The 27,773-nt window shown below is 40.3% G+C and overlaps 1 protein-coding gene across 2 annotated transcripts in view; it reads left to right on the forward strand.

The window, feature by feature from the left end:
• Epg5 (ectopic P-granules autophagy protein 5) overlaps positions 1 to 27,773 on the forward strand; it is a 474,230-nt gene that overhangs the window by 80,869 nt on the left and 365,588 nt on the right. For both annotated transcript variants that reach the window (XM_067119916.1, XM_067119917.1), the window contains 2 exons: positions 5,718 to 5,961; positions 15,464 to 15,604. In XM_067119916.1, coding sequence (XP_066976017.1) covers positions 5,718 to 5,961; positions 15,464 to 15,604 — 385 coding nt within the window. The remainder of the gene's footprint in view (positions 1 to 5,717; positions 5,962 to 15,463; positions 15,605 to 27,773) is intronic.

Genomic DNA, 27,773 nt, shown 5'->3' on the forward strand with positions numbered 1-27,773 from the left:
CTTACATCAGCTTGTTACAATCTGGTGCTAAGGCCATATTGTACTTTATCCACTTGAGTGCTAATCTGTGGGCTAATCTACTGCTAATGAGGAGAGATGCAGCCCTCTCCAAGGTGGCTCAGTCTTTTGACATTGACTCTATACTGTCCTTGAGGAATGGTGATATCCTAGACTCCCAGCTGCTTTTCCCTAGGGATCAGCTAGAGACAGCTATTGATAGGCATCGAGCCAATAATAACGACTGGTCCCTCCTGCTCTAACACGCCAAGACAGAAACTACAGCCTCCTCCCAGGAAGCCTTCAAGACCAGCCCCCTGCTAGCAAGCCTTCCCAACCTGCTTCGTCAACAGTGAAGAAACCATCTCAGCAATGTCCCTTTCAGTCCCACTCTTCCGGGCCAGGAAGAGGAGGTAGACGATAGAGTAGGCACCCCTCCCCACTCTTTGCCACCAGTCGGGGGAAGCCTGGCGAGCCATTGGCCTATGTGGCAGCATTTTGGGCCAGAGCCGTGGGTTGTAGATGTCCTTCAGGTAGGATATCTACTACCTTTCGACTTCGCCCCTCCTCTCTCCAATCGTCCACTCCTTTAGCTAACTTACGCCCAGGGCTCTCTGAAACACCTAGCTCTCCAGGAAGAAATGAGGAAGATGATGGAGAAAGGAGCAATAGAACAAGTCAAGTGTCCTTCCCCAGGTTTTTACAGCCAAATCTTTCTAGCCCCCTAAGCCACTGGCGATTGGAGACCAGTGAGAGACCTTTCAACTTCGAACCTCTTCATCAGGAAGACCAAGTTCAGGATGGAGACTCCTCGAATGGTCCTAGCAGCTGTCAGAAACAACTACATGCTCAAAATAGATTTGAAGGACGCTTACTTCCAGATCCTAATCTATCCCTCTTCCTGGAAGTTTCTTGAAGAACTGGTGTTCCAGTTCAAGGTCCTTTGCTTCAGCCTAACAACAGCTCCCCAGGTGTTCACAAGAGTTTTCACCCAAGTGTTGACATGGCCTCATGCACAGGGGATTCACCTCCTAAGATATCTTGATAACTGGCTGGTTTTAGCGAATTTTTGTGAGAAGCTAATTCAAGACAGGAACCTTCTTCTCCAATTTTATCATGGCTTAGGCATTGTGATAAATTTGGAAAAGTCCAATTTTCAGCCCAGTCAGAGGATTCTTTACCTGGGAGTGGTCATAAACACAGCCTCGTCGAGAGTTTTCCCATCAGACCTAAAGATCGAGAAGTTCGGGACAGTGGCTCGCTCCTCCCTGTCCAAACAAGAACAACCAGCATGGCAGTGGCAAGTAGTTCTAGGCCTTTTGAAGTCACTGGAGAAGCTGGTTCCTCTTGGCTGTGCACATCCTCGATCCCTTCAATGGAGGCTGAAAGAATTGTGGTCCCCAGGAGGGGACTCTCCTCAGCTTCAGGTTCCTCTGTCAACAGAAGTAAGAAGTGACTTTCTATGGTGGTTGAAAGATGAAAACCAGACAATAGGAGTGCCTCTTCATTCACTCCCTCCAGAGCTTCTTTTGTTCTCCAACATCTACGAGGGTTGGGGAACACATCTAGAAGATCTCCTGACTTCCAGAGTGTGGAGTCCTCAGGACAGGCAACTTCACATCAACGTGCTAGAGTTGGAAGCAGCCTTCCTAGCACTTCCGGAGTTTCAGGAAAGGGTGACGGGCACTCCGTTGTTCTAACGTCAGAGAACACTACAGTGGTAGCGTATGTGAACAAACGGGGTAGCTGGTGTCACGTCAACTTCACATGATAACAGTTCAGTTGCATCAGTGGGAAATCGACAACTCGGTGGGCCTCATAGCAAGGTACATTCCAGGCAAGAAGAATATAGTGTCCCACAAGCTAAGTTTTTGGGGTCAGGTCCTAGGGACGGAGTGGTCTTTGCATCAAGAAATAATGGACAGGCTTTTTCATCTGTGGGGGAGACTAATGATAGACCTCTTCGCAACAAGGTTCAACAGGAAGCTAGAGGTCTATTGTTCAGTAGTTTGAGATTTTTTGCCGTGGCAGAGGATGCCCTTCAATATCCCCGCAACAATTTGGAAGTGCGCAATCCCCCCCTTTTGCCTGATCCTTCATATCACAGTGATGATTTCTCAAAATCTCAGGATGACCTAAGTTACTCCTTTGTGGCCTCAAGTAGAATGGTCCCAGGTCTGCTATCTCTGCTTTCACCGGTTCCGAGAGAAATCCCCTCATGACACAACCTCCTCTGTCAACCTCATGTAGAGAGATATCATCGATTGGTAGGGTCCCTGTCTCTTCATGGCTAGAGACTATCCAGTATCTCCTGCAAATGAGAGGCTTTTCTCACTGAGCAGTGACAGAGGTGTCAGGCTACCTCAGAAGATCTTCCTCAGCCATGTACCGGGGAAAATGGGCCACCTACTGTGTTTGGTGTTTTTGACGGGGTTTCTATTCCTCCGAACAGAGAAACACCTTTCTGTTTTTGCCAATAAGGGCTACAGGGACAGGGCTGTGTTTGGGTTAGTTCTATGTCTGAAAGACATGAACCTTACTTCCTCTTGGGAAATATCTATGATGCTCAAAAGTTTTGAACTTAAACCACATACCTGGGATCTGACTCTGGTTCTAAGTAGTCTCACTTGAGCCCCATATGAACCATTGTGACAGTCATCAGACAGAAACTTGACCTTCCAGAGTAGTTTTTCCTGTAGCCTTGGCTTCGTCAAAGAGAGTGGGCGAACTCCATGGTCTGCCTTTTGATGTTAAACCTTCCAGGGGTTGGGAGTTGGTAGCCTTTGAATTTACCCCATAATTTGTTGCTAAGACTTAAAACCCCTTGGTCCATGATGACAGATTTGTTTCCTTTTCCATCCCTTCCCTTAGGGATTTTGTTAATGATCCAGATGAGTTACTACTGTCCTGTCAGGGCACTGCGTAGTTGTCTAAAAAGGACTCGACACCTCAGACTTGGGTGCCAAAGACCTTTTGTCGGCACAGGCCAGAACAAGAAAGAAGTGTCCAAGTATAATATTTCCTTTTGGCTACATGAAGTGATTAGACATGCCTACCCTTCATCAGTTTCTACTGCCAATACTGTGCATGGAAGGGCACATGACTTTAGAGGGCTAGGCTCCTCTTTGGCATTCAAGAAGAACTTATCTGTTCATAGGATTTTGAATGCAGGTTTCTGGCTTCACCAAACCACCTTCACATCCTTCTACCTGAGGGACGTTGCCCACAGGTCATTGGGCACTTTTTCTTTGGGTCTGGTGGTGGCTGCTCAACAAGTTGTGTAGCTCATCCAGTGCCCCAAGTGGGACAGTTTGTGTCTTGCTTAAGATGATGGTATGAAAGTGAGAAAGATTGAGATGGCTGGTCTTTTTCCTTTTCCTTTTCCCCTTTCTTCTCTGCGTATGGGTGGTAAGCAGATTGATCCATCATACGCTGGAACTGGTTAGATACAGGTGAATGAAATAGCCTTACTGTTAGTGCATTTAATATTCTACACAAATATACCTCTTAGTAGCAAGCCCCTCCTCTTTGTAGCAAGGAGAGAGAGGAATGATAGCAAACATGTCTAGGTGGCTACCTTAGTTTGTTATCTGAACAGATATAGATCTTTACCTTCCTCCTATCCTCGTATGCAGTGAATCTCTGCATTGTATTTTAGCCCAGTAATCTGATCGTTAGATATCCATCGATCTAACAAGCCAGAGGCTTGGGTCTCCTTCCTTTGAATTCTCTTATTCAGGAAGTGTGACCAGGTGTGCTGAACCTCCAGTCAGTTCAAGATTCTCTTACCTCCCACGAAAGGTGAGTCTATCCTAATGTTAAAACCCACATTTATTCCGCATATAAACAAATGACAAATTTTTAAATTGATTTGTATTTTTCATAGCTAACAAACCTGAGGTCTTAACATTTACTGCTCACCTCTAGCCACCTCTTTCTTAGTTAACCCTGGTCTGGAAGAAAACTAAATACGTCACGGGGTTGAGATTAGGTCGCTGCCCGCTTCCTCCCTCATCCCGTGACTGATGCCAGATGCCACCAATTCCTTGCATAAACAAGTCCTATTGTTTTTTACTGGTTTACAGCTGGCGCTAGAAGACTTTATCCTAATGTTGAGACCGCAGGTTTGTTAGCTATGAAAAATACAAATTATTTTTAAAATTTGTCATTTTGTTTTTTACTTGGAAGTCACAATTGAAAATTAGCAAATTTTTCACGAGTCAACAACTGTTACATAACTCTTCATAAACGTGTGATATAACATTATGATAACTGACATTGTTAAACAGTTTGTTAATTTGGGTGTTTATGTCAGTACACTGTACAGTATCTGTTTTGTATGCCAGCGTTTTGCATAAGATAGTAAGTGGTTGTTGGTTATAAGTAGTCATGAATTATTTGGTATGCCAGATTTAATGTATGATGAGTCACTCCTACTGAATGTTTGCTTTTAGGTCCAGCCATGGACACACTTCCAACCTCGGAATGGTCACAAAGTTGATCAGTCATAAGCACATAGGATTTAATTTGATGACTAGTATGTATATATAAATTGGGTGACACAGTATATATATAATATAATTAAACAGGAAAGAATTTTTATCCTGGTAATAAAAATGTATGTGACCTGAACAGATATACTATCGGTTTCTGTATTAATAGAGATCAATAAGATTTGCTTAAATAGGAGATCATGAATGGTAACGATGAAACCCATCATGGTGGAGGAATATTGATGATAAGCAAATCATCCTGATCATCAGTGAAAATAAAGATGAATCTCACACTGAAAACCCAATACAGTACTATATTCAAAATAAAAGTGACACTATTATAATAAAAATCCCTTAAGAGCACTTTCTTCATCCTGAAAATCAGAAAGGGAGCCAAGAAAAATGAGAGAGCTTGAGCAGGAAATATAAACTACAATGGATATGCACTTGGGGAGACACTTTAAACCAAAACAAAATTCATATTTTAACATAAAGCGGGGGAATGTTAGTGGAAATTCACTATTCCACAGGAAACTTAAAACTACATTATTTATAATGAAAATCCTCATTGTAATGGAATCACTTGAAAACACTTTCCAGCCCAGAAATGTAGAAAGGAGCCAAGAGACATGTAGAGGCATGAGAGCACATTAACTGAGCATGTGCATCAGAGGGTACTCCTTGAGGGCAAAACAAAATTTGTATTTCAACATAAAACATGGGAATGTAATTAGGAAACACTATTCAGGGGGGACTAAAACTTTGTACATATGTAACCTTTCTCAGTAGATATTGGGGAATTTTGGTAAAGAAGTACTGCACAGCGAAAAAACTCTCAGAGAAGAAAAAAGTAATGTTTGTTTATAGAGTGATTGTGGGACTTTGTATGCCTATGCAACTGTTGTCACATGTGTGGAAGAGGGGTTAATTGTGATCATCCAGGTAGCTGCTGTAGGACAGGATAAAAAGCCTTCCTGCTATGAATTCATTTATATGCCATCACTGTACCAAAAAAGGACACGATCCTGGCATAGACCAACTATGAAAGAATTCTTGATATTTGTCTGTCTGTGTTTTGGAGTCCTAGTGGGATCTTAAGGGTAACTCCTCTGAGATCATGTAGTGGTTACACTATCAAGAAGCATTGTTAAAAGATTTTTGTTTTATTCTTTCTTATATGTAAGAAATGCAAAAGTAAAGCACTAGCATTTTCTAAATGTCTGGCAGGTTGTGGAAAATCGTGTACATGCTTCATGTTGGCATCAGTGAAGACTCTGACAAAACCGTAGCCTCCGCAGATGAACAACACAGTACAAGTGAGGATTGGGCTTTCCTCGTTTCTCATTCTGACACTCGGGGGCAGTTTCATGATCGTCTACAAGTAATGGAAGAAAATGAAGCCTTTTACCTTCTTACTGCCTTAGCAAATATGGCTATTACTAGAGAAGTAACTGAAAAGGAGTTTGTGAAGGTATGTTAAGCCATTTCAGTCTTCTTTAAGAAGTCATGCTTGAACTGTAAAATACATATACTGTGAAATATTGAAAGAATAGAATTGAGGAATGAAACTACAGACACCCTTCCATAGCTTTTACCAAGCACAAAATGGTAAAAAAATATTTTTTTACATAAGCTACTTAGCAAGTAATTACATAGCTATTAGTTCCTATTAGCCGGCAGCTAGAATTTTGAAATTCGCGGTAGCGCTACTTTTGTTTTGGCTAGGTGAGTGACCCCGCTCACTTTCAGTGTAAGAGAGGAACCATCTAAGCAAACGAGCTCAATGTTTCTGATGGCTGTGGATACTGTGGTTGGCAGCAGCAGTTTTTTTTTTATTTTCTCTTCTGTTTTGTTCTTGTTGGAACCATTGGCGAAGTATTCTCTGTATGGTAGCCTTTTCAGCACAATTAGATAGTGTCAGATGTATCTGAATATTGACTAACTTTAGGCTTCTTGACTCGTGACTTGTCAGCAGTGTCCGATTCGGGCTCTCAGAGTTTTAGGTATTGCTATTGCAGTAAAGGCTGCAATACTCGACTGACTAAAACCTGCTATGACCCACATACACTTTGCACGATTGTAGGGGGTCAAATATGTTCTCCTGAATTGACTTGTGAAGAATGTTTCATGGGATAGTAAAATGTGGAAGACTGAATAGTCATTTGACCAAATTAGACAGGGACAAAAAGAGGAAGGCAATGGCAAGAGCTAGTGGTAAGAGGACTTAAGCAAGTCAGGTGTCTGCTAAATCTTTTAATGATAATAATTCTGATTCTCTGTCCATTGTTCCACCCAATCCCTCTTCTCAGTCTGTACCAACCACTCCACACCCTGGCTCCCTTACTCCTGATTGTGACCCCATTACCAGCCTTGAGTCTAGAATTAACCTTAAGTTTGGGTTATTGGTTAATACAATGGCGAAATTAGGTGCTTCAGTGAAATTGCTGATGGACAAAGTGAGCGTGGAAAGTGCTGGTAAAGTGTTAGTGGAGGAGGTGGCTGTCTGTCCTACCAATTCTCCTTGGCAAAGGTCCCTGGCAAACTCCCCTAAACCTGGGAGGAGCCAAACTGGTGGCCCAAAGGAGGTCGGTGGGGTCTGCCCACAGGCAGTCACCCCCTCAGACGAACTTGTTGCCGCGTCCCAGGTTACGACGGAGCGCCGCTGGAAAGGCGTCTCCATGGAAGTGATCATCTTCCATCCAGTGTTTCCAGCAGTGATTCTAGTCCTAGGCACCAATGACATTTTCAAGGAAAGTCCCGCCGTCTGAAAAGGCACTCCCTGGGAATGTCTCAGCTTCCTTCATCCCTTTTAAAAAGGTTAAAGAAACTTCTCCAGAGCGACATCCGTCCTGTACTTTTTGGGACAGTCTGGAACGTTTCTCCTCATATCACCCAGAGTTAGTGGGACAGTTTCCGTCTACTAAACGCGCTACTGTTAGTAAGCACTCTTCTGCTTTTAGGACCTCATCTTCTGCTGAGTGCCCATCCTCAGTATCAGAGACTTCGCCTGGGCATGTAGTGGTTTTGGAGCACTCTTCAGCGCCCATGCGCCCATCTCCTGTACCTGTAGCTCCTGAGCAGCCGGCATTAGCTGGATCTTCTTTGGCTCCTAGGAAGAACTCTTTGGCGCCAATGCACCCGGTGGCACCAGAGCTTACGATGTCTGTTGAACGTTCTGCTTGTAGTTGTGTGGCTCTTACCAAGCGCCTGTTGTCTTCTGTACGGCCATTGGCTCCTGAGCTCCTATTAGCTCCTGAGTTCCCATTACCTCACGAGCTCCCACTGGCTGCCGAGCGCCCGTCTGCTCCTAAGTGTCCGTTGGCTCCCGAATGTCCGTCAGCTCCTGAGCGCCCGTTGGTTCCCGAGCGCCCTTTGGCGCCTGTCTGCCATTTGCCACAAGACAGTCAATCGGCACCCAAGTCTGTTTCTGCTTCTGAGTGCCCAATTTCTTCCAAGCCTTCTGCAGTGCTCATATCTTTTTCAGCACTGCCAACTCCTGCTCCTGCAGTTGCAGTTTGCTCCCAGCCACGTCTCTATCTTTGTTCTCTGCAGCACAACAGGTTTCCGCAGTAGTGGATCCTTCATTCCAGTTGATCCAACGCCAGTTGGATAATATCCTGGGCTTAATTAAGGAGATGCCCTCAACTCCTCAGCCTATTGCGGAGCTGTCACCTATTTCTTCTTCTGAGGAAGTTGATGTGGATCCTGTTACCCCTCCTTCGGCATATGCCTCCTTGCTCAAGTTCCTGCTGGTGACATTTCCAGATTTATTCTCTCCTGTAGCTCTGTCGTCACCGGCTTCAACTTACTTAATGGACAACCAGACAAGTCCTTCTTTGAGGCTACCTAAAATGGTGTTGTCCTCTTCAGCTAAGGCAGCTCCACATGAAGTGGAAAGCTGGCTCTTGAGCAAGAGAGAGCAGGGAAGAGCTTCTTTTAGTTGTCCACTGTCTAGATTGTTGCAAAGAAGATACTTAACTTTTATGCAACCAAAGAGGCCCATCCCTGGGAGCTTCTGCCCCCTTCCAGGTAGATTTCTGCTGGTTGATAGACTCCTCCAGAAGGTCGGCTTTTAATTCAGCGAAGATTTTGTTCTTGGCCTCAGAATAGGACCACCTTTTCAAGCATCTTTTTAAGGTCTTTGAAGTGCTCGGCTTTTTAGACTGGGCAGTAGGAGCAGTTGCCCTTAAAATAAAGGATTACCCACATATTCAGGAAGACTTCTCTTCAGACTTTTTAGGGGTCATCTCATGCCTGGATAAAGGTATTAGAGATGGTTCGCTCGAATTATCCTCGCTGATTGTGGTGGGTATTCTCAAGAAAAGGGAGGTTTGGTATTCCTACACCACAAAGGGAGTGGCCCTTTCTCAGAAGTCCATGCTCCTCTTCTTGGCGCTTGACCAGAAACGCCTGTTCCCTCAGGCTACTGTTCTGCAGATTGCTTCTGATCTGCAGGAAAAGTCCTCTCAGGACCTTCTCACGCAGTCAGCAAGGTGCCCTAGAGAGACTCAGGCCTTCAAGTCAAGGACAGTTTCTCCTGTTCAACTTCAGTCATTTTGTGGTAGGGGCAGACAAAGAGGCTTCCGTAGACCTCGCGCAAGCTCCCGTTTCACCCCTCTAGCAATCAAAAAGTCCTCCAATAAACCACCTGCACTTAAGTGAGGATCCAGTCCTCCGCACACCTGTGGGAACAAGACTCCTCCACTTTTGGGAGCACTGGGAGGCAAGAGGAGAGGAAAGCTGGATTGTGCAAGTCTTGAGAGAAGGTTATTCGATCCCATTTCTGCAGAAACCTCCTTTAACCAACAAGCCCTGTCTTATTGATGGCCTACTCTGTAGGCTCCGAGAGGTTTTCAGCTCTCTCCCAAGAAGTGTCAGCACTCCTTGAAAAAGAAGCAGTCAAGTTAGTCAAGGACACCTCCTCTCTGGGGTTCTACAAGCAGCTTTTTGTAGTCCCCAAGGCCTCAGGGGGCTGGAGGCCAGTTCTGGATGCAAGTGCCCTGAATTTGTACATACAGAAGACAAGATTCAAAATGGAAATGACCCAGTCCATCCTTTTATCCATTCGCCTAGAAGATTGGATGATTTCGATAGACATGAAAGACGCATACAGGCAGTCCCCGGTTTACGACGTTCCGAGGTTACGACGCTTTTCAAATATATTCATCAGAAATTATTTCCCGGCTTACGACGCATGTTCCGGGCTTACGACGCGTCGTACGCCGATCCGACGGAAGAAATATGGCCCCAAAACGGCAGAATAATCATAATTTGAAGGTTTTTTTATGTAAAACTCAATAATAATGCAGTTTACATCGTTTTCAATGCACCCAGAGCATTAAAAGTAAGGTTTTCTTATGATTTTCGACGATTTTCCGGCTTACGACGATTTTCGGGTTACGACGCGGCGCAAGAACGGAACCCCCGTCGTAAACCGGGGACCGCCTGTACTTCCATGTCCCAGTCCATCAGGACTCAAGGAGGTTTTTAAGGTTTGTGTTCCAGAACAAGGTGTACCAATTCAGAGCCCTTTGCTTCAGCCTGTCCACTGCTCCGCAGGTGTTCACGCAAGTCCTAGCTCCAATAGCGAAATGGTTACATTTGATGGGAGTCAGCATTTCGCTGTAAAGTCATACCCCGAACTTATGCGAGGTTAGGTTCCAGAACCTTCGCACATGGCAGATTTTCGTGTACGTTTGGCACGGTCTCTAAAAATGCTAATAAATGAGTATTTCTAAAGTTTAAACACTAAATATGACCCTAATCATGCTTCCAAATTAATAAGCTAACTTTTAAATGAAATAAAGTTACTGTAATTTCAAAGTTAGCTTAATACATTACCCTTAAAAAAGAAATAAATGGATGACATAAAAATAGATAGTTGGAAGAGAATTTCTGTCTCTCTCCCCTTCCATCCGATCTATTTTTAGAAGTCTTCTCAACCTCTTTTTGATAACTTCTTCATTCTATGTCTCTTTCTCTTTGTTCTGAAATGCTTTTTCATGAAGAAGCAGTGTTTATTATTTGGACTAATACAACTATTTAGTCATTATGTCTGTGTTTTGGAACATATTTGCCACACTAGCGCATTTACACTTCATAGACGGTATAGGTAAAATTAGATCAATTTAAACTATCTACTGTACAGGTAAAGACGTACAGAGAAATAATAAGTTGTATAAATGTGTGAGCACTAACTGTGAAGGAGAGAGAGAGAGAGAGATAAGGGTTGTCCTTACTTAAGAGAGAAATTATTTATCAATTATGACACAGAGAGAGAGTGAAATTTAAAGTTAAGCATACCTTAGTTTAACCAAACCACTAAGCTGATTAACAGCCCTCCTAGGGCTGGCCCAAAGGATTAGACTTATTTTACATGGTTAAGAACCAATTGGTTATCTAGCAACGGGACCTACAGCTCATTGTGGAATCCGAACCACATTATACTGAGAAATGAATTTATATCACCAGAAATAAATTCCTCTAATTCTTCATTGACTGGCCGGAGACTCGAACTTGGGCCTAGCAGAGTGCTAGCCAAGAACTCTACCGACTTGTCCAATTAGGAACTAGAGAGAGAGAGAGAGAGAGAGATATTGCCCTTATTTTGAAGTATCAAGTTAAATTATTTATGAATTAATTAAGGGGAGAGAGAGAGAGAGAGAAGTTATTCTTACATTAGATATCAAAAGATGGAAATTCAGTATTAAACTACTTTTAAATGAAATTAAAGTTACTGTAATTTCATTTAAAAGCTAGCTTAATACATTACCCTTAAGAAAGGAAATAAATAATTGATGTAAAAATATAGGAGGGTGTAGAGATCAGTGTACTATTTCTCTCTCTCTCCCCATTCCACCGATCTATTTTTAGAAGTCGTCTCAACCTTGTTTTTAAAAACTTACTAATTCTCTCTCTTTCTCTTTGTTCTGAAATGCTCCATGTTTTAGAACGGCACATTATAGTTTGTAAATGGTACAGGTAAAATTAGATCAATTTAAAATTATCGACTGTACAGTTAAAGACATACAGAGAAACAGTAATACGTAAGTTGCGCTAACTACGAATGAGAGAGAGAGAGAGAACAGTTGTTCTTACTTAAGAGAGTGAAAATTTTTATGAATTATTATGGACAGAGAAAGAGAGAGAGAGAGAGAGAGAAGCCTTTGACCTGCTAATCAGCAACACTCCCCTTCTTGTCATGTTCAGTTGACAAGTCTGACAAAAGATATTTAAAATAATACAAATTTTGTAATTACAGTTATATTATTATTATTATTATTATATTATTATTATTTAATCTTATTAACTTCATTAATATTTGAAAATTAGTACTTATTATTAGGTAAAAAATTTATTTATCATACAAAACAAATAAAGATACAGTAAACCCCCCGTATTCACGGATTTCTCTGTGGAATGTATCTACCCATTATTCATGGAAAATTCGCCCATTTGCGGTATTTTTCACTGAGAAATATTCACAAATTACCGTATTTTCATATCATTTTCATAACTAAATGCTCTCGGTTTGTTTTGTGTTTAAACCATCAAAATAGGTAGTTCTAAGTGTTTTTAGAGGGGTTTTAAGTATTTGCAGATTTTAGCTATTTGCGGGGGTGTGCGATACGCATCCCCCACGAATACAGGGAGTTTACAATATACATGTACTGTACCATAAAAATTCTCTCATCTTAATAAAAGAGAGAGAGAAATTATTACTTGTATTATTTAATGTTATTTAATTTACACATAAAAGCTTGAAAACTTATAAATTACATAAAAAATTAAACATAAACACTTTTGCAGGGTTTCTCAGCATTTGCAAATGTTTGCGTGTCTGTGAAAAACTCGTGTATGACAATTAGTTAGGTTCCAATGAAAAGTTTGTGTGTTTGTGAATTCGCGCAACTCGAATCGCGCAAGTTTAGGGTATTACTCTTATCTCGACGATTGGCTCATTCGCTCCCAGTCGAAGGACAAGTGTGCGGAGTACCTTCACAAGACCCTTCTTCTCGCCCAGGATTTGGGTCTCATGATAAACTTTACAAAATCTCAAGTGACTCCTTCTGAGGAGATAGATTATTTGGGGATGAGGATAAACTCACTAATTTTTATGGTTTTTCCCTTCTCCCATAAGATAAACTCCTGTCCTCAGAAGGTAGACAGATTTCTCTCCCTTCAGTCCTGTTCTGCGAACACCTGGATGAACCTGTTGGGGACCCTCTCGTCCATGGAACAGTTCGTATCCCTGGGAAGGCTACACATGAGAAACTTGCAGTTCTTTCTGAAAATCAGTTGGAACAGAAAGAAATACCCGGACTCTTTCATTTTTCCAATAACGAAAGAAACAAAAGAGGACTTTGTTTGGTGGAAATCAAGAGACAAACTCTCGCAAGGGAAGTTGCTCCTTCCTCTGGGCCCCGACTTAGTGTTTTATTCAGACACATCAGATCTAGGTTGCAGAGCCCTCCTGGGAGACAAGGAAGTCTCAGGCCTTTGGACTTATGAGCAAAAGAAATGGCGTATCAGTGGAAAGGAATTGACGGCAATTCACTGGGGATTGCGAGCATTTGCATCCCAGGTGTCTGGGAAGACAGTGACTGTCCACTCGGACAACACCACAGCACTGTCCTATGTCAAAAAACAGGGGGGAACTCATTCGTTTACCCTTTGCCAAACTGCAAGAGCCCTGCTCATTTGGACAGATCAGAATCAAACCCAGATCTTAACCAGGTTTATTCAAGGGAATTCAACGTATTAGTGGACGAACTGAGCCGCCGAAAGCAAGTTTTCCCCACGGAATGGACTCTGGACTCCTTTGTGTGCCTAGAGTTATGGAAACTGTGGGGAAGGCCTGTTCTAGATCTGTTTGCGACTGCTAAGAACCATTGTCTCCCTCTGTATTGTTCGCCAGCACCAGATCCGCAAGCATGGGCAGTGGATGCAATGCTTTTAGATTGGTTGAACAAAGACCTTTACGCCTTTCCCCCATTAAGATGGTGAGAGAAGTAATAAACAAGTTCTGCAATCATCAGAATGTAACGATGACCTTAGTAGCCCCTTTCTGGCCAGCACAGGAATGGTTCCTGGACTTGCTGGAGCTGCTATTGAATTTTCCGAGGCTGTTGCCTCAAAACCCAAACCACTCAGACAACCACATTTCAGGCAGTTCCTTCAAAGACTGTCCACTCTGGCTCTGACAGCATTCAGACTGTTTACAGATTGGTATGAGTGAAAGGTGAAAGGGTTTTCAAAGGTAGTTGGCAGTCTTCCGTGACTGGTGCAGGAGATCCAACATCTCATCTTCTAAGACGTCTGGCAGTGATAGGTGATTTTCTGTTCTACTTAAAGTCTTCCAGGAATCTATCTACCTCAACCATTAAAGGCTACAGAGCAATGTTGAGTTCTGTTTTTAGACATACAGACATAGATCTCATCAAGTTGTTCGACACGACCAAACAGAAAGAGGAGAGACTAGTAGCCTGGAATCTAGACTTGGTTCTTAAGTGGCTGTCGCAATCACATTTTCAACTCTGCAATCTATCTCTTTGAGGGACCTCAATAGGAAGACTCTATTCCTATTAGTGTTAGCTACTGCCAAATGGGTAAGTGAGCTACGCGCTTTGGACAAGATTGGATTCTCTCTGGGTAATGCGATTTACTCATTTACTATAGGAGTCTTAGCTAAAAATGGGACCTCTTCCAGCCCCTGGCCTCACTCATTTATTATTAAAAGTTTGGTAGATATTCCAAGTCCTAAGGACGTAGAAAGGACTCTTTGCCCTGTAAGGGCATTGAAATACTATTTATTTAGAACGGAGAAGATCCGTGGGGCTTCAAGCAACCTTTGCTGCTCAGTAAAGAATCCCTCTCACCCTCTCTCAAAAAATGCCTTGGCATTTTTTTTTTTGAGATCTTATTGTAGAGGCTCACTCACAGATTGAGGAGAATGTGTTACCTTTAGTGAAGGTAAAAGCACATGAAGTGAGGGCAGTAGCCACATCCCTGGCTTTCAGACATAATTTGCCTATTACCTCTATTATCCAAACGTTTTGGAAATGCAAATCGGTGCTTGCATCTCATTATGTGCATGAAGTTGACACTGTTTATGAAAATTGTAGTACCTTGGGTCCTATTTTGGTTGCTAGTATGGTGTTAGGAGGAGTGTAGGAAGTCTTCCTTCAATCTTTCTTATTTTTTCACCTTGATTAACAGTGTTGAGTTGTAGGGGAGCCTGGGGTACTATGTATTTAGAGTGCTCACCAGTTTTTATCTTTTAATGGTTTGGTAATGATGCTTTTTAACTTTTGGCAATAGGCAACTGTTTTTCATTCTCTGTTTTTGTTCTATGGTACTGTGCCCAGGGCAGGGGCAACTTTGTTCATTCTTTGTGTGCAGTCGGATACTCCTTCACAGCAAAGAATCCCACTGATGTAGTAGGCTACTCCAGGCTACACCACCATGCTTACTACATGTTGAGATGAGCACTATCCAGGGGCAGTACTTTCCTGTAGCAGCTCTCTCAACAGGTGAGGAAATAGCAAGCATTTTACCAATGCTAGCAATACTTCGATTTCTTTTACAGTACAGTTTTTAATGAATTGGAGTAGATAATCCATGCATCCCACCTCCTGCAATGTGGGATTCAGCTATGTAATTGGTAAGTAGCTTATATAAAAATGACATTTTCTTAATAAAATAGTTTTATATATACTTACCAAGCAATTACATAATCAAAGCCCTCCCTCCTCCCCTTGTATGGTTAGGAAGGCATAAACATATTGAGCTCGTTTGCTGAGCTGGTTCCTCTCTTACCCCGAAACAAAAGTAGCATTACCACGAATGTAAAAATTCTAGCTGCCGGTTAATAGAAACTAATAGCCACGCAATTACTTAGTAAGTATATAAAACTGTATTTTATTATAAAAATGTCATTTTTAAATACTCTGTCTCTTGGTTCTCCCTCATAGGTCTTGGTGAATAATATATATGAAGCAACTTTCGTCAGTGAAGAAACAAGAGAAATGTTGAGCCGCATAGGTCGTGACCTGTTATCTGCTGTGGCAACTAGTCATCCATTCTGTATGTCTTTCATTCTAACAACTACACAGGTAAGATAGAAAGTACTGTAGTTTACGTTTGGTTGTGTTGAGTTGTTTTACAAGAATAACAAACCACTGTTGTCTACATCGGAGTATTCCTCAGTGCAAACTGGAATTAGTCATCTGCACTTTGCAATAAGGTAATTAACTGATTGGTAGGGGGGTTGAGTGATTGAATATCCCCCCCCCAAACCTGCTGTCTCTAAGCACTTTTTCTTCAGCTGCTATTTAGTGTGGACATCTTGCTGCTCTCCCATTGGGCTAAGTTGTAACTTCTCTATTGTATGGTAGTTGTGTGCTTTTTTATTATTAAATGGAGAAAAAACCTTTACAACACCATTTTGAGGGACATGAATGTGTGTGTGTTTGTGTGTGTGTGTGTGTGTGTGTGTGTGTGTGTGTGTTTTTATGTCCCCTCTGTTAATAGATGCACACCATTGCTGTGCATCCTGTAGGGGTGGACTTTTAATTTTCATATTCCCCTGTGAAGTGTGCAAAGAGGTCAACTTTACAGCAGGAAAAGTTTGGGATCAAAAAGCAGGATAAGAAACATTCACTGACTACTTCTTGAAGGGACCCCCCAGTGACACTGCCAGATCCTTTTATTCCTTTTTTCTCCCAGCTCTTTCTGCCTGTTGAGGGTATGGGTGTGAAGGTGAGTGACTCCCACTTGCTCTTTTAAGTGATGAGTTGAGCACCCGGGATGGGCTCTTCCTTGGCGAGACCCTAACCAGAGCACGCACCTTGCCACCGACTGCTTCTGCTAATCATTCTTGTGTTTCAGGTATGTTGTCATCCATTGAGTATGTATATGTGATATGGCCGTCCTTTGGTATCCTGGAGAGTCCATCATTTGCAGCATTCCTCAATCACTTTGTTTTTGCTGCCAGAGGAGTCTGCTGCTGCTGCTGCTGCTAAGAAAGTCAACACTTGATCTTCTTGTAGCAGTTGCCTTTGCTGTGGGGGGTTTACCCCAGTGTCAGTAACTGTGGCTCCACCTTAGACTACGATGATCCTTGCCTTGACCAGTTCTCCTGTACCAATGAAAATAAGACCTGGTGATGATGTTAGTCCATTAGGTATGGTTAACCCAGTGGTTACCACAAGTACTTAATAGTGCTCAGTACTCTCAAGTTTTCCATACCTCCAGGTGTTACAACAACCGTTAGGTAGGGTTGACTCGGTGTTTACCCAGGGTGCTTGGTACTCAAGTTTGCCTATGCCTTTTCAGACATGAGGATGGCTTGTGACAGCCACATGTAACTAACCCAAACTACATGTGGTAGAATCACCACCACCCTTGCATTTGGTGCATGGACAGTCCTAGGACAGTTTGCATACAGCAGGAATTCGTGTTCAATAGGTCTTCGCTGTAAAGTGCACCTGGGTACTGGAACAATCTGTTTGCATGTGATTGTGCTAAACCATGACCTACTTGTGGTTTATGGCTTTCACAGAACATAGGGAACTCCACAGGACTGATGATCATGGCTTGGAACTTGGTTCTGTTTATGGATTACCCTTGACCTGGGGTGTATTTACTGGTGCATGTAGTACTGATCATGTGCTATGGCCCTGTGAGTGGGCACTAGAGTAGGCTGGTGTGCCTTACTTTCTTGCTGGAGAGCACTTGGCTTGTGCCTCTGGTGATTTGTTGGAACAGACAGTCCTGCACCCCCAGAATCCCAGTAAGTGGAGTTAGGACAGCTCTTGAGAGATCATTGCACTCATACATTAAAGTAGTGATGACAGGGAAGCTCCATATCTGAACCTGATCTTGAGCTCGCCCTCAGATGCACTCCTAACCATCGTTCAGATTGCCATGGTGTAAGTTGGCCATGATGTTTTGGTCCAAATGAATGATCTAATCTCTTGGTCAGAAAGTTCCTTGCTATCTAGCAGACAGGAAAGCTCCTTTGCATGCTGTTATGTACCGGAGGAGTACTGCTTGCCCAAGAACACAGACTACACCTTTACAGGTGGACTTGATAAGCTTCAGACTGATGAACAGCCTCCACCTGGAGGATAATTCCTTTTCTGCATCAGAGTTTGTCTCTGTGGCCTCCTTCCAGGCAGCATTGTGGCTCAGCCTGTGGTTGAACACGCTTACTAATTTCATCGCCACAGCTTTCTTTTCAGAGGATAAATAAGCAAAGTTTAGGAGATTGCTGGTGTTGGGGAGAAAGGTGCTGACTCTCCTGTCACACCAGAGTACCAACGTGTGGGGTAATTTTGTTTTGAGGAGAGAGGACATGGTTTTCTCCCTCTTCTAAAGGCAGGTTTTAGCAGAGTGTCATCTCATTCTGTGGAAGAGCCTGGTCCCGAATACATCCGTGCTCTTTCCGAAGCACAAGACTGAGGGAGGTAGGTGGAGAAGAGATGTTCTGATGGTAGGGACTTATGTTCTGATGGTAGGGACTTGTGCAGTCTCCTTCAAACCCTCTGCACGTTTGAAGGGAACTGCAGCCAAGCCCTCAGTGGTGGCCACACATGTGTTGAATGCTGTGAGAAACTTCCCCTCTTCCAAACTGAGACAAGTTGCTTAGACTTCTTCCTCTAAGAATAGCAGGGAGCTTGTCCAGCTCTTCCATCTTCCCCACCCCATCTGCAGCTAGGAAGGTAGGTAAGGGGAGGAGGATGCTGAGGTTGGCAGTCACCCTCATTTTCACTTAAATATTTTAGAATTGTGAGTGGTGTTGCTAGCTCTGTAGGCATTCCAGAAACATGGGATAGGTCACTTGATTGTTAATGAGTGACAACTTGACCAAGTAGCATATATCAACAATCAGTTGGCAAGGCATGATTAAGGTGAACACACCCTAATTATGCATCCTAAATAGTATTAAAATTTTGTTCATTCTCTGGTTTAAAGTTTAAATAGCTGTTGCTTGTTTGTTTGGGGATTAAGGGACAAAACTCAGATTCAAAAGGGATTCTCTTCAAAACATTCAAAAGGTCACTGTGAAGACATTGAAATGCGAATATTATACAGGAAAGGACAGTGCTAATGGTAAGTGTGAATAACGATGGCACTGTACTGTACTGCTTAATGTCAAAAGGCACAGAAAAGTAAAAAAGTAGTTGAATGATCATACTTGGTTTCTATGCAGGTGATGTGGACATTTACCTAGGTTTATACAAAACTTTTTGACAAATCGCAGTTTTCAGGTGAGAATTGATGATGTTCTGTCTAGAACATTTCCTCTAGAAAATGGTGTTCCACAGGGAAGCGTCCTTAGTGGCACACTGTTTACGTTAGCAATTAATGATATCAGTAAAAATCTACCTACTGGTATTAAAAGTAACCTGTATATGGATGATTTTGCCATATATTATTCAGCCTCTCGAATAAAACATGCAGAACGAATCATTAATAAAAGCATAGTAAAAATAGATGAATGGGCTTTATCTGTAGGCTTTAAATTTTCCATAGATAAAACCAAAGCAATCATGTTTTATAAAAACAAAAATGGAAAAAAGGAGAAGAAATAGACTTAAAATCAGAAATCATAGTATACCAATTGGCCAAACAGCAAAATTTTTAGGATTAGTATTTGATACTCACCTGAACTGGAAAGCCCACATAACATACATGAAATCAAAATGTAAAAGAGCATTAAACCTAATTAAAAAACTGTCGAACACTACTTGGGGAGCCGATAGTCATACCCTTACTTTATTGTATAAAGCAACAGTGCTGTCTATTGTTGATTATGGAAGTGAAATATATGGCTCGGCATCAGACGCAAACGCTGAAAACGGTAGACCCAATTCATAATGAGGGTCTTAGAATATGTTCAGGAGCTTTTCGATCATCACCAACATCTTCTTTACAAGTTGAATGTGGTGAACTACCTCTGTCTCTCCATAGAGAGCTAGTAACGATGAAGAGTGCTCTGAGAGTTCAGACAAGTGATTCTCCAACCAAAAAATTATTTGGATTAAGAGATGTGTTTATAAACAATCATCCACCTTCTTTCCCAATTAGGGCTAGAAGATTGTTTGAGTCGCTAAATATGTATATACAATTACCTGTAATGTTAAAATTGCCTCCTCCTTGGACAATGAATAAAGTGAGAATTTGTACACACTTGAAATATTTATCAAAAAATCATTCATATACTCCAGAATACCAAAGACAACATGCAGTAGAGCATATAATCCGAAAAGGTCCACATTACGCAATATACACTGACGGATCTAAATCACAATACGGAGTGGGATATGCTGTATCCCAAAACAAAACGTATCAGTTCTCTCTCCCAGACAAAGCCTCTGTATTTACAGCTGAGTTATGTGCAATAGTATCGGCCATAAAAATAATTAGAGAAGTCTCATATAATAATTTTGTAATTTATAGCGACTCCAGAAGTGCTATAGAAGCTATTCAAAGCTATAATCCCAAAATAATATTGTACAACATATAAAGTTCTCACTCCATAAATTGTATAATAAGGGAAAAAATATTGAAATATGTTGGATCCCTGCCCATGTAGGGATTAAGGGAAATGAAGAGGCTGATAAAGCAGCTAAAGAAGGTCCACATGACAAGAACAAATGTAGACATCCCTATCAGTGACTATACAAAATATATAAAAACAGTCATTGTGAAAAAATGGCAAAATATATGGAACGAAGAACCTGAAAATAATAAATTAAAACAGATAAAATCCAGTGTTGGAAAATGGAATTCGTCATATCAAAGAGAGAGACAAGCACAAGTGATTCTGACACGTCTTCGAATAGGCCATACTCGTTTGACACATGGACACTTAATGAACAGTCCATGTGGCCCTCTTCCCAAATGCCCAGATTGCAATGTGCTGATAACAGTTAAGCATATACTGTGTGAATGTCCAAAATATAACCTGCAGCGATTATCAAATTTTGGAAATAGACCGATAGAAGAAATTTTGTCAGAATCTTCAACGTTCTCAATAGCACCCATTTTAATGTTCATGAGAAGCTGCAAATTAATTGGAAAAATATAAGAAAAAAACAATCAATCAGTATAATGAATTTTAAAACGAAGTAAATTTTATGATTTTACTTAATTTATTTTAAATTTTAATATACCTTTTTAGTGAGTATGTATGGAAGCATGAGTTTAAATGTATTTATTGTGTGAGTGTGTTCCAGTATGAAAGTGTATGCCTTTTTACAGCTTTTAATTTCATTTTCATTTATCATCATTGACAAGTGACCTATTAGGCCCCAGTGCTAGGCTTCTAGCCTAGACTTGTCATTCCATCCTAATCCTTCGGGCCAGCCCTAAGAGAGCTGATGGTCAGCTCAGTGGTCTGGTTAAACTATTTTAATAATAATAATAATATGCAGGTGATATTTATAGTGTGGGGTTCCAGGTTGCATCCTGCCTCCTTAGGAGTCCATCACTTTTCTCACTATGTTTGCCATTTCTAATAGCATGCACTTCTGCATGAGTCCTGGAGCTACTTCAGCATCTAGTTTTTCCAGGTTCCTTTGGATCATGCCCAGTGTTCCTATGATTATGGGTACAGTTTCCACTGGCATATCCCATATCTTTCTTATTTTTATTTTCAGCTCCTGTAACTTGTCAATTTTTTCTCTTTCTTTCTCATCTGTTCTGGTGTCCCATGGTACTGCAACATCTAGGAGTGATACTTTCTAATTGATTATGTCAATCAGCATCAAGATTGGTTTATTGGTACGTATCACCATATCTGTTCTGATACCATAGTCCCAGAGGATCTTTGCCTGATCGTTTTCTATCACTCCTTCAGATTGGTGTTTGTACCACTTATTACTGCAAGCTAGCTGGTGTTTCTTGCACAGGCTCCAGTGGACGACTTTTGCTACTGAATCATGCTTCTTTTTGTACTGGTGCTGTGCAAATGCCAGACATACACATGCTTTGTGGTTTATGGTCTCGTCTTTCATGTTGCACTTCCTGCATATGGGTGAGATGTTATTTCCATTTATTGTTCTATTGACATATGTGGTTCTTAGGGTCTGATCTTGTGCCACTGTTATTATTATGATTATTATTTTTATTTTTATTATTATTATTCTAAAGTTTAGCCACTACAGTATAACCAGACCGCTGAGTCATTGCCATATACTGATGGGCTGGCCAAAATTATTCTTTCTCATACCACCAGTAAAAATTATGCAGGCAAGCTAGGTGGGAGATAGCAAAAGCAAGTGCGGCATGCTTTGGCAATTTGATCAAATATATATTATACTGAATGAGAAAATATTGATTGCAAGACAAGCACCACTTGGTAATTGGGCTAAAGGACTAGGTGGAATACCTTACTTATATTTAAAGAATATTAAGGATTTTTTTAAACATTATCAATTCATGGTTGTATGAGAGGCCAAATAAATTATCTTCAGAGGTAATTGTTTCTTAGTAGTCCTTAAGCTATTAATAATGTAAAACAGCTTAACTGGACCACTGAGCCAAATTTTCCTAGACTTGAGGGCTAGCCCAAGGATTTTATCTGGTATGAGGGATGAACACTGAAGCTCAAAAAAGCTATATTAGTTAGACAGTTAGTGCAGCTAACTGAAAGGCTACTACGAAAATCTTTTATAATGCTAACATTGTTCTGAGGCACATTATAAACATTAAGGGGATCGGCCGGTTTCCGACTTTTTTAACGACAGGTTGTTGATATATAGGGGGTTTGTTAAAGGATATTGTGTGGAACTTCTGGGGAAAAAATTTTTGTTCAGTGACCTTAGGTTTTGTGACGCCAGAGCATTTTTCGGCCAAAAATGGCCATTTTCAAAATGCATCTCCTCCTTTGCTTTTTGGTTTTAAGGGATGAGATTTGAACCACGTATAAAACACATATGGACCTTCGATACAAAGCCGGGGATTTTTGATTTTTCAATTATTTTTCGAGATATGAATTTTTTTTTTTTTTATGAAATTTTCCCAGAAAAATTACAGAAAAAAATTGCCAAAAATCAGAAACTCAAAATATCAAAATCCCCGGCTTTGTTTTAATCTACCATGTTTCCTCATATTATATATGAAATTTCATTTAGATTGGTCCAATACTAAGGAGGAGATACATTTTGAAGGTGAAAACTTATGTTTTGAGAAACAGGCCTTCAAAGTTTTAGGTACATAAAAAAAGGTAAAAGACTGTGTTACCATTAATTTTATGGTTTTATTTTTTTATTTTTGAGTATTAATGCAAAATTATTATGAATAGGAATATTAATTGATTATCTTTGTGCCTAAGACACATTATTATAAATTTTAAGCTCCTGGTCCCCCCTTGTCTGATCTTGTCATAAGGTATTACTCTAGGGTATCATAGTTGCCTACACCACTCATTGTCGCCAGGTTATGTGGTTATTTAAAATCCTCCAGCTTCATATTCTCAAAAATTTCTTGTGTATTTTCTTTCTTTCTGGGAATTTCTTCTTTCTGGCACTCAATCTTCTTTCTTTATCTTGAAGTTCTAGGCTTTGTTGAAGAGCAGAAGATATGCCAAATTCTTGGAAGAGAGTTGCGTTTCTGTATCCAAAGTTATGGTCAAGCACAGTTGTTTGTGCTACAAAACTTTACTCTTTGTGCTCCAGCAAACTTAGTCTTGTGTGCTCTGTTCCAAATTTTTGAATTAAAACTTTCATTCTGCGTTTTGTGTAAGACCGCTTGAACGCAGCTTCAAGCAATTCTTTCTCAGACAGTGCTTCATACACAGCCTTTATTTTCCTTTCACTCTCAGCATCTAAATTGATAACTGTTGAAGATCTCTTGAACTCTATTTTCTCTCTTTCTTTACCCATTGCTATGCTGCGCTGAAAATAGCACCAAGAATCTTCCCCTTTTGGACAAAGTCCATGACGTTGATTTTCTTTGGAACTGAATATATGGTTGAATGATGCCATTATATCCTTCTTCATATCAATCCATGATTTACCAGTATTGCGGTGGATTGCCCTGCCATAATAATTAGTCATTATGCTAATGTTTGTATCCGACATTTTATTCTTTCCACTTAGAGCACTAAATTTTCTTCTTTTTCCAGTTCTTGTTACTCTCTCTTCTTTTTCATCTTCTCTTAGTCTCTTCATTCTGTTAGTCATTCTTTTCTTTACATGGTTGATGCATTCTACTTTCGCCACTTTTAAATTTTCAAACGGTCCATTTCCACCGTTCATTGCTAAAACACTATTATAAGCGCTGGAATCTCCGTCTCCAACAAAGATGGCGTAGCGGAATCCCAAATCTTGCGACCTTGAAAACATCCTTATGGCGCCTTCTGTTTCCATCCCTCCTAATGTACCTTCATAGTTTATATTACAATCTTCATCATGAAGGGTTCTCCACACGTTGAAATCTTCTTCTGTTATTTTCATTTCTTTTAGTTCAGTCGTTTTAGCGGCACATGCTTTGCAAACTTTGTTCATCACTTCAGAGTCTATCACATATCCTGTGCACACTTCTATTATGACTCCCATACCTACATTAGAAACATGGCCTCTTTTCATCCATGTCCCATCGTAGGATACGTCAATATTGAGTATTCCATTTTCATTGGGCACAATTCCCATATATTTCCTGTAGTATGTTCTTATATTTTCAAAGATTTTCTCTCGTTTCATCTGAAAATGTGTATCCATTTTATCATAAAGATATCTAAGATGGCGTGAATACTTGCTATTTCCCATTGGTTTTATACCAAGTGTTCCTTGTAATCTCTTCAGTCCCGCGAATCCATAATCTTCCAACAAAGAATGATAGATTACTGCCACATTGGTTTTGTAAATTGGAGCGTTCCTTCCTTCTGTAGAAATCGGTGGGCATTTTGCGGGTTCTGAATTCATTTTCCCTCTGCATTTAGGACATATCTGTTTTACTAGTGTCTCAAATCCATCCCTTGCCAAATGGATCCTCGGAATTACTTTGCATCCACAATTCGGTATTCGTGATTCAAGTAATTTTTCAAGTCTTGCTTCACTTATTATCATTTTATTTTCACTATCGTTGATAATATCAGCCTCCGATCTACTGCTTTCTTCTTCTAAAATATCTTTGCCCTTTAGCAGTGATGAAAAATAAAGAGACGCATTAATGATGTGGTTGGTCTCTGGTCAGCAGAGATCATAAAAGCGCCATTTGCTTTGCGGCAGCTCTCTTCTCATGTAAATTCCCCTCTATGGCACTAGTTTCTTGAATTCTCTGTTCTACTTCTTCGATGGGCATATCCACTTGGCTTTTGGTCGCATTCTACAGGCATGAAGTGAAATCTTGGACCTTTTAGGCATGGTGAAAAACTAAAAGCACCGCAGAAAACACAGAGTTCAGTCAAGGCTAAACGGCGTGAAAAAAATGCGACCTTATATGGTGAAAGTTTATAGGCAAATGTTACACCTCTGAGCCTCATGACTCATGATGCGTGCTTTGTCTTGTCTAGGAATAACTAAGAAGGTGCCAATTATGATATTATTGACATTATATATTTCATTTCAAAGGAAGTTTTCAGAACATATATCACAAAAACTATACCAGACTAAATCATTTGGCGCTACTGGTGTTTTGTGGGTATAAAGTTATTGTTACATTTGAGGCCATAACTAGAAAAGTAAGGCGAATTTTAGCATAATACTTCGTGGACACATTCTTGAATGCTCTCTGAGCCATAGAATTTTTTTCAGCAAATCGAATTTTTTCAAGATTTTTGGTGTTTTTTAGGCGGCCGATCCCCTTAACCTCCCTGTGCTAAAGTTCCATCAAGGGGGAAGTCCAAGTACTATACACTATTACCTGCACAAATACTAGGGTGATTGTAGGTATAAATCTCATCTATAGGCACTCTGGTGGGGAAGTAATATTTTTTCCCTTATATATATTGTATATAGTATAAAAACTTCATTTTGTGATATTAAAGGTCAATTAGTTTAGGATGTTAATCTTTGTGGTTAAAACTCAATAGATGATTTGATGAAATGAGAGAGGTTCTATATGCTTTCCTGAATATCTTTTAGTATTATTGTGGTGAAACTTGCTTGTTGTCCTACTAGTATCGTCTAGTATTGTCTGATGTTATGAATTCGGTGGAGCTGAATAGCATTTTCTTTTACTTTATGTGCACTGTTTACCATATTTGATGGCATATGAGACATCCTCCATCCTAATTTCAGAAGGGGATTTCAACCCTTACTGGCCAGCCTATGCAGGTACGCAATCTTTTATCCAAAATTCTTGAGGACAGGTGTGTTTCAGTTTTTGGAATTTTGCAGATTTTGGAACTATGGGGTCAGGAGCATAATCAGACATCACTACTGCAGCAAAAGCATATTTTTTTTCCTTTTTTCTTGTTTTTTCATTATAGTGTTTATTCAGTATAGTTTTTTATTATTTATATTATACTGTTAAATGAATTTGTGATAATTAAGATCATCAGTAATAAAACAGTGGGACAGCTAAGACCATATGTTTACTAACACACAGTATTTTCAACAGAAACATTCTGTAAAACGCAAAAGTATACATAATCAAAATAATTGTGATTTAGCTTGTGAATTTTAACGATAAGTAAGACTGTAAAACACATTTCATCATATCGATCTTGGAGAGGGTCGTTCTTTATTGTCACTATGTCGTCGTCAGTTTGCAGTCGTTGAGGACGATCCAGGAATAGGATTTGCAAGTGATAACGCATCACGACGACACACTGTGTTGGATTTTTCATACCACTATCTTTGTTAAAATTATTGTTAAATTCCTGATTTCACAAAGAAATACTTATATAAAGCAAATTATGGAGTAATTTTTGCCATCAAGAGTCAAGTAATCACGATCATGGCAATGTTCAAACTTAGTGGTCCACAACATATGTCTATAAGTAGAACAGAAGTAGAGGGCAGTCATTGGCTAACATATCCCCATGGCAGCCAACCAGCCAATCAAGTTTTAGCTGTATTCTGTCTGAGAAAGAACGTTTTGCTCACGTAAAGCTGATGATGACGTAAGTGTGTGTGTTTTGATTACAGTACTACTGGTTACATGAAGAATAGAATGAATTCCTTCTCATTACTTGGAGGGCAAAATTGTTGGATCAGAGATTCTTCCACAGCAAAATATTTTTTTGCTTCAGAAGATATTTACTAACATGGCATTGACATACCTTCAAAACAAAATTCATATCTTTAATCTCACAAGGAATGTTTACCTGCTGGTACACCCTTTGTAGTCCATGCAACTGATAACACACAAAATTTTTTTTTTTTCCAAAGATATATTACCTGTACTACACATTTTTTAGAACGTTCTGAACACACACACACACACACAGTGTGTGCATATGTACTAATACCTATTGGTTAAAGAGACGCAAATTAGCAGTATCTTTTCCTGAGAGAGAGTTCATCTTTTTAATCTCGAGGGATGTTAATCCATTTATTTCCCTGCTGGTCACACCCTTTATAGTCCATGTGTCTGATAACAACAAAATTTTTTTTTTTTTTCCAAAAATGTATTAACTGTAGTACACATTTTTAAAACATTATGAACACACACAAACAGTGTCTGTATATGTACTAATCCCCGTAGATTAAAGAGACTCAAATTGCCAGTATCTTTTCCAGAGAGAGAGAGAGAGAGAGAGAGAGAGAGAGAGAGAGTTATTTAGGACCCTAGGGCTTGGCAGATGTACAGTTATTTTATCTTGGGATTTTCTAAGGTCAGTTCTTGGGGTTTAATAAGAAAAATCATTTGAGTAGTAGCACGCACCCAAATGACTCAGGTCAGCTGTTAGCATGCTATACTACCAACCTTATGACACTCTACTCTCCACAAAATGTTTTCAGTTTTTAGAGCTTTTTGGTTTTTAGAATGTTGGATAAAGGATTGTGTATCTGTATATACATTAACAAAACCCCATGAGTTGGCAAAGTTCAAGGTCTTCCAGTTAAAAAAAAACCAATGAAAAGAGGAAGATATTCAGATGCTCATGTTATAAAAATTTCAAACATTTTCTGTACCTGCCACAGGAAGTTGAAAGTGAATATTTCCAACCCTGCAGAGTACACTAATCTTAGCAATTTATACACTTATTCTTTCTAATATTTTTTTGTACTTTGTTTTGCAAAATTGCAATTACAGTTCAAATAATATTGTAAAACATAAGAACTACAACTGCCAACAATCCCCGAGTACGTATAGTAATGGACA

The sequence above is a fragment of the Macrobrachium rosenbergii genome, chromosome 17 (genome assembly GCF_040412425.1).
Source record: "Macrobrachium rosenbergii isolate ZJJX-2024 chromosome 17, ASM4041242v1, whole genome shotgun sequence".
Lineage (NCBI taxonomy): Eukaryota > Metazoa > Arthropoda > Malacostraca > Decapoda > Palaemonidae > Macrobrachium > Macrobrachium rosenbergii.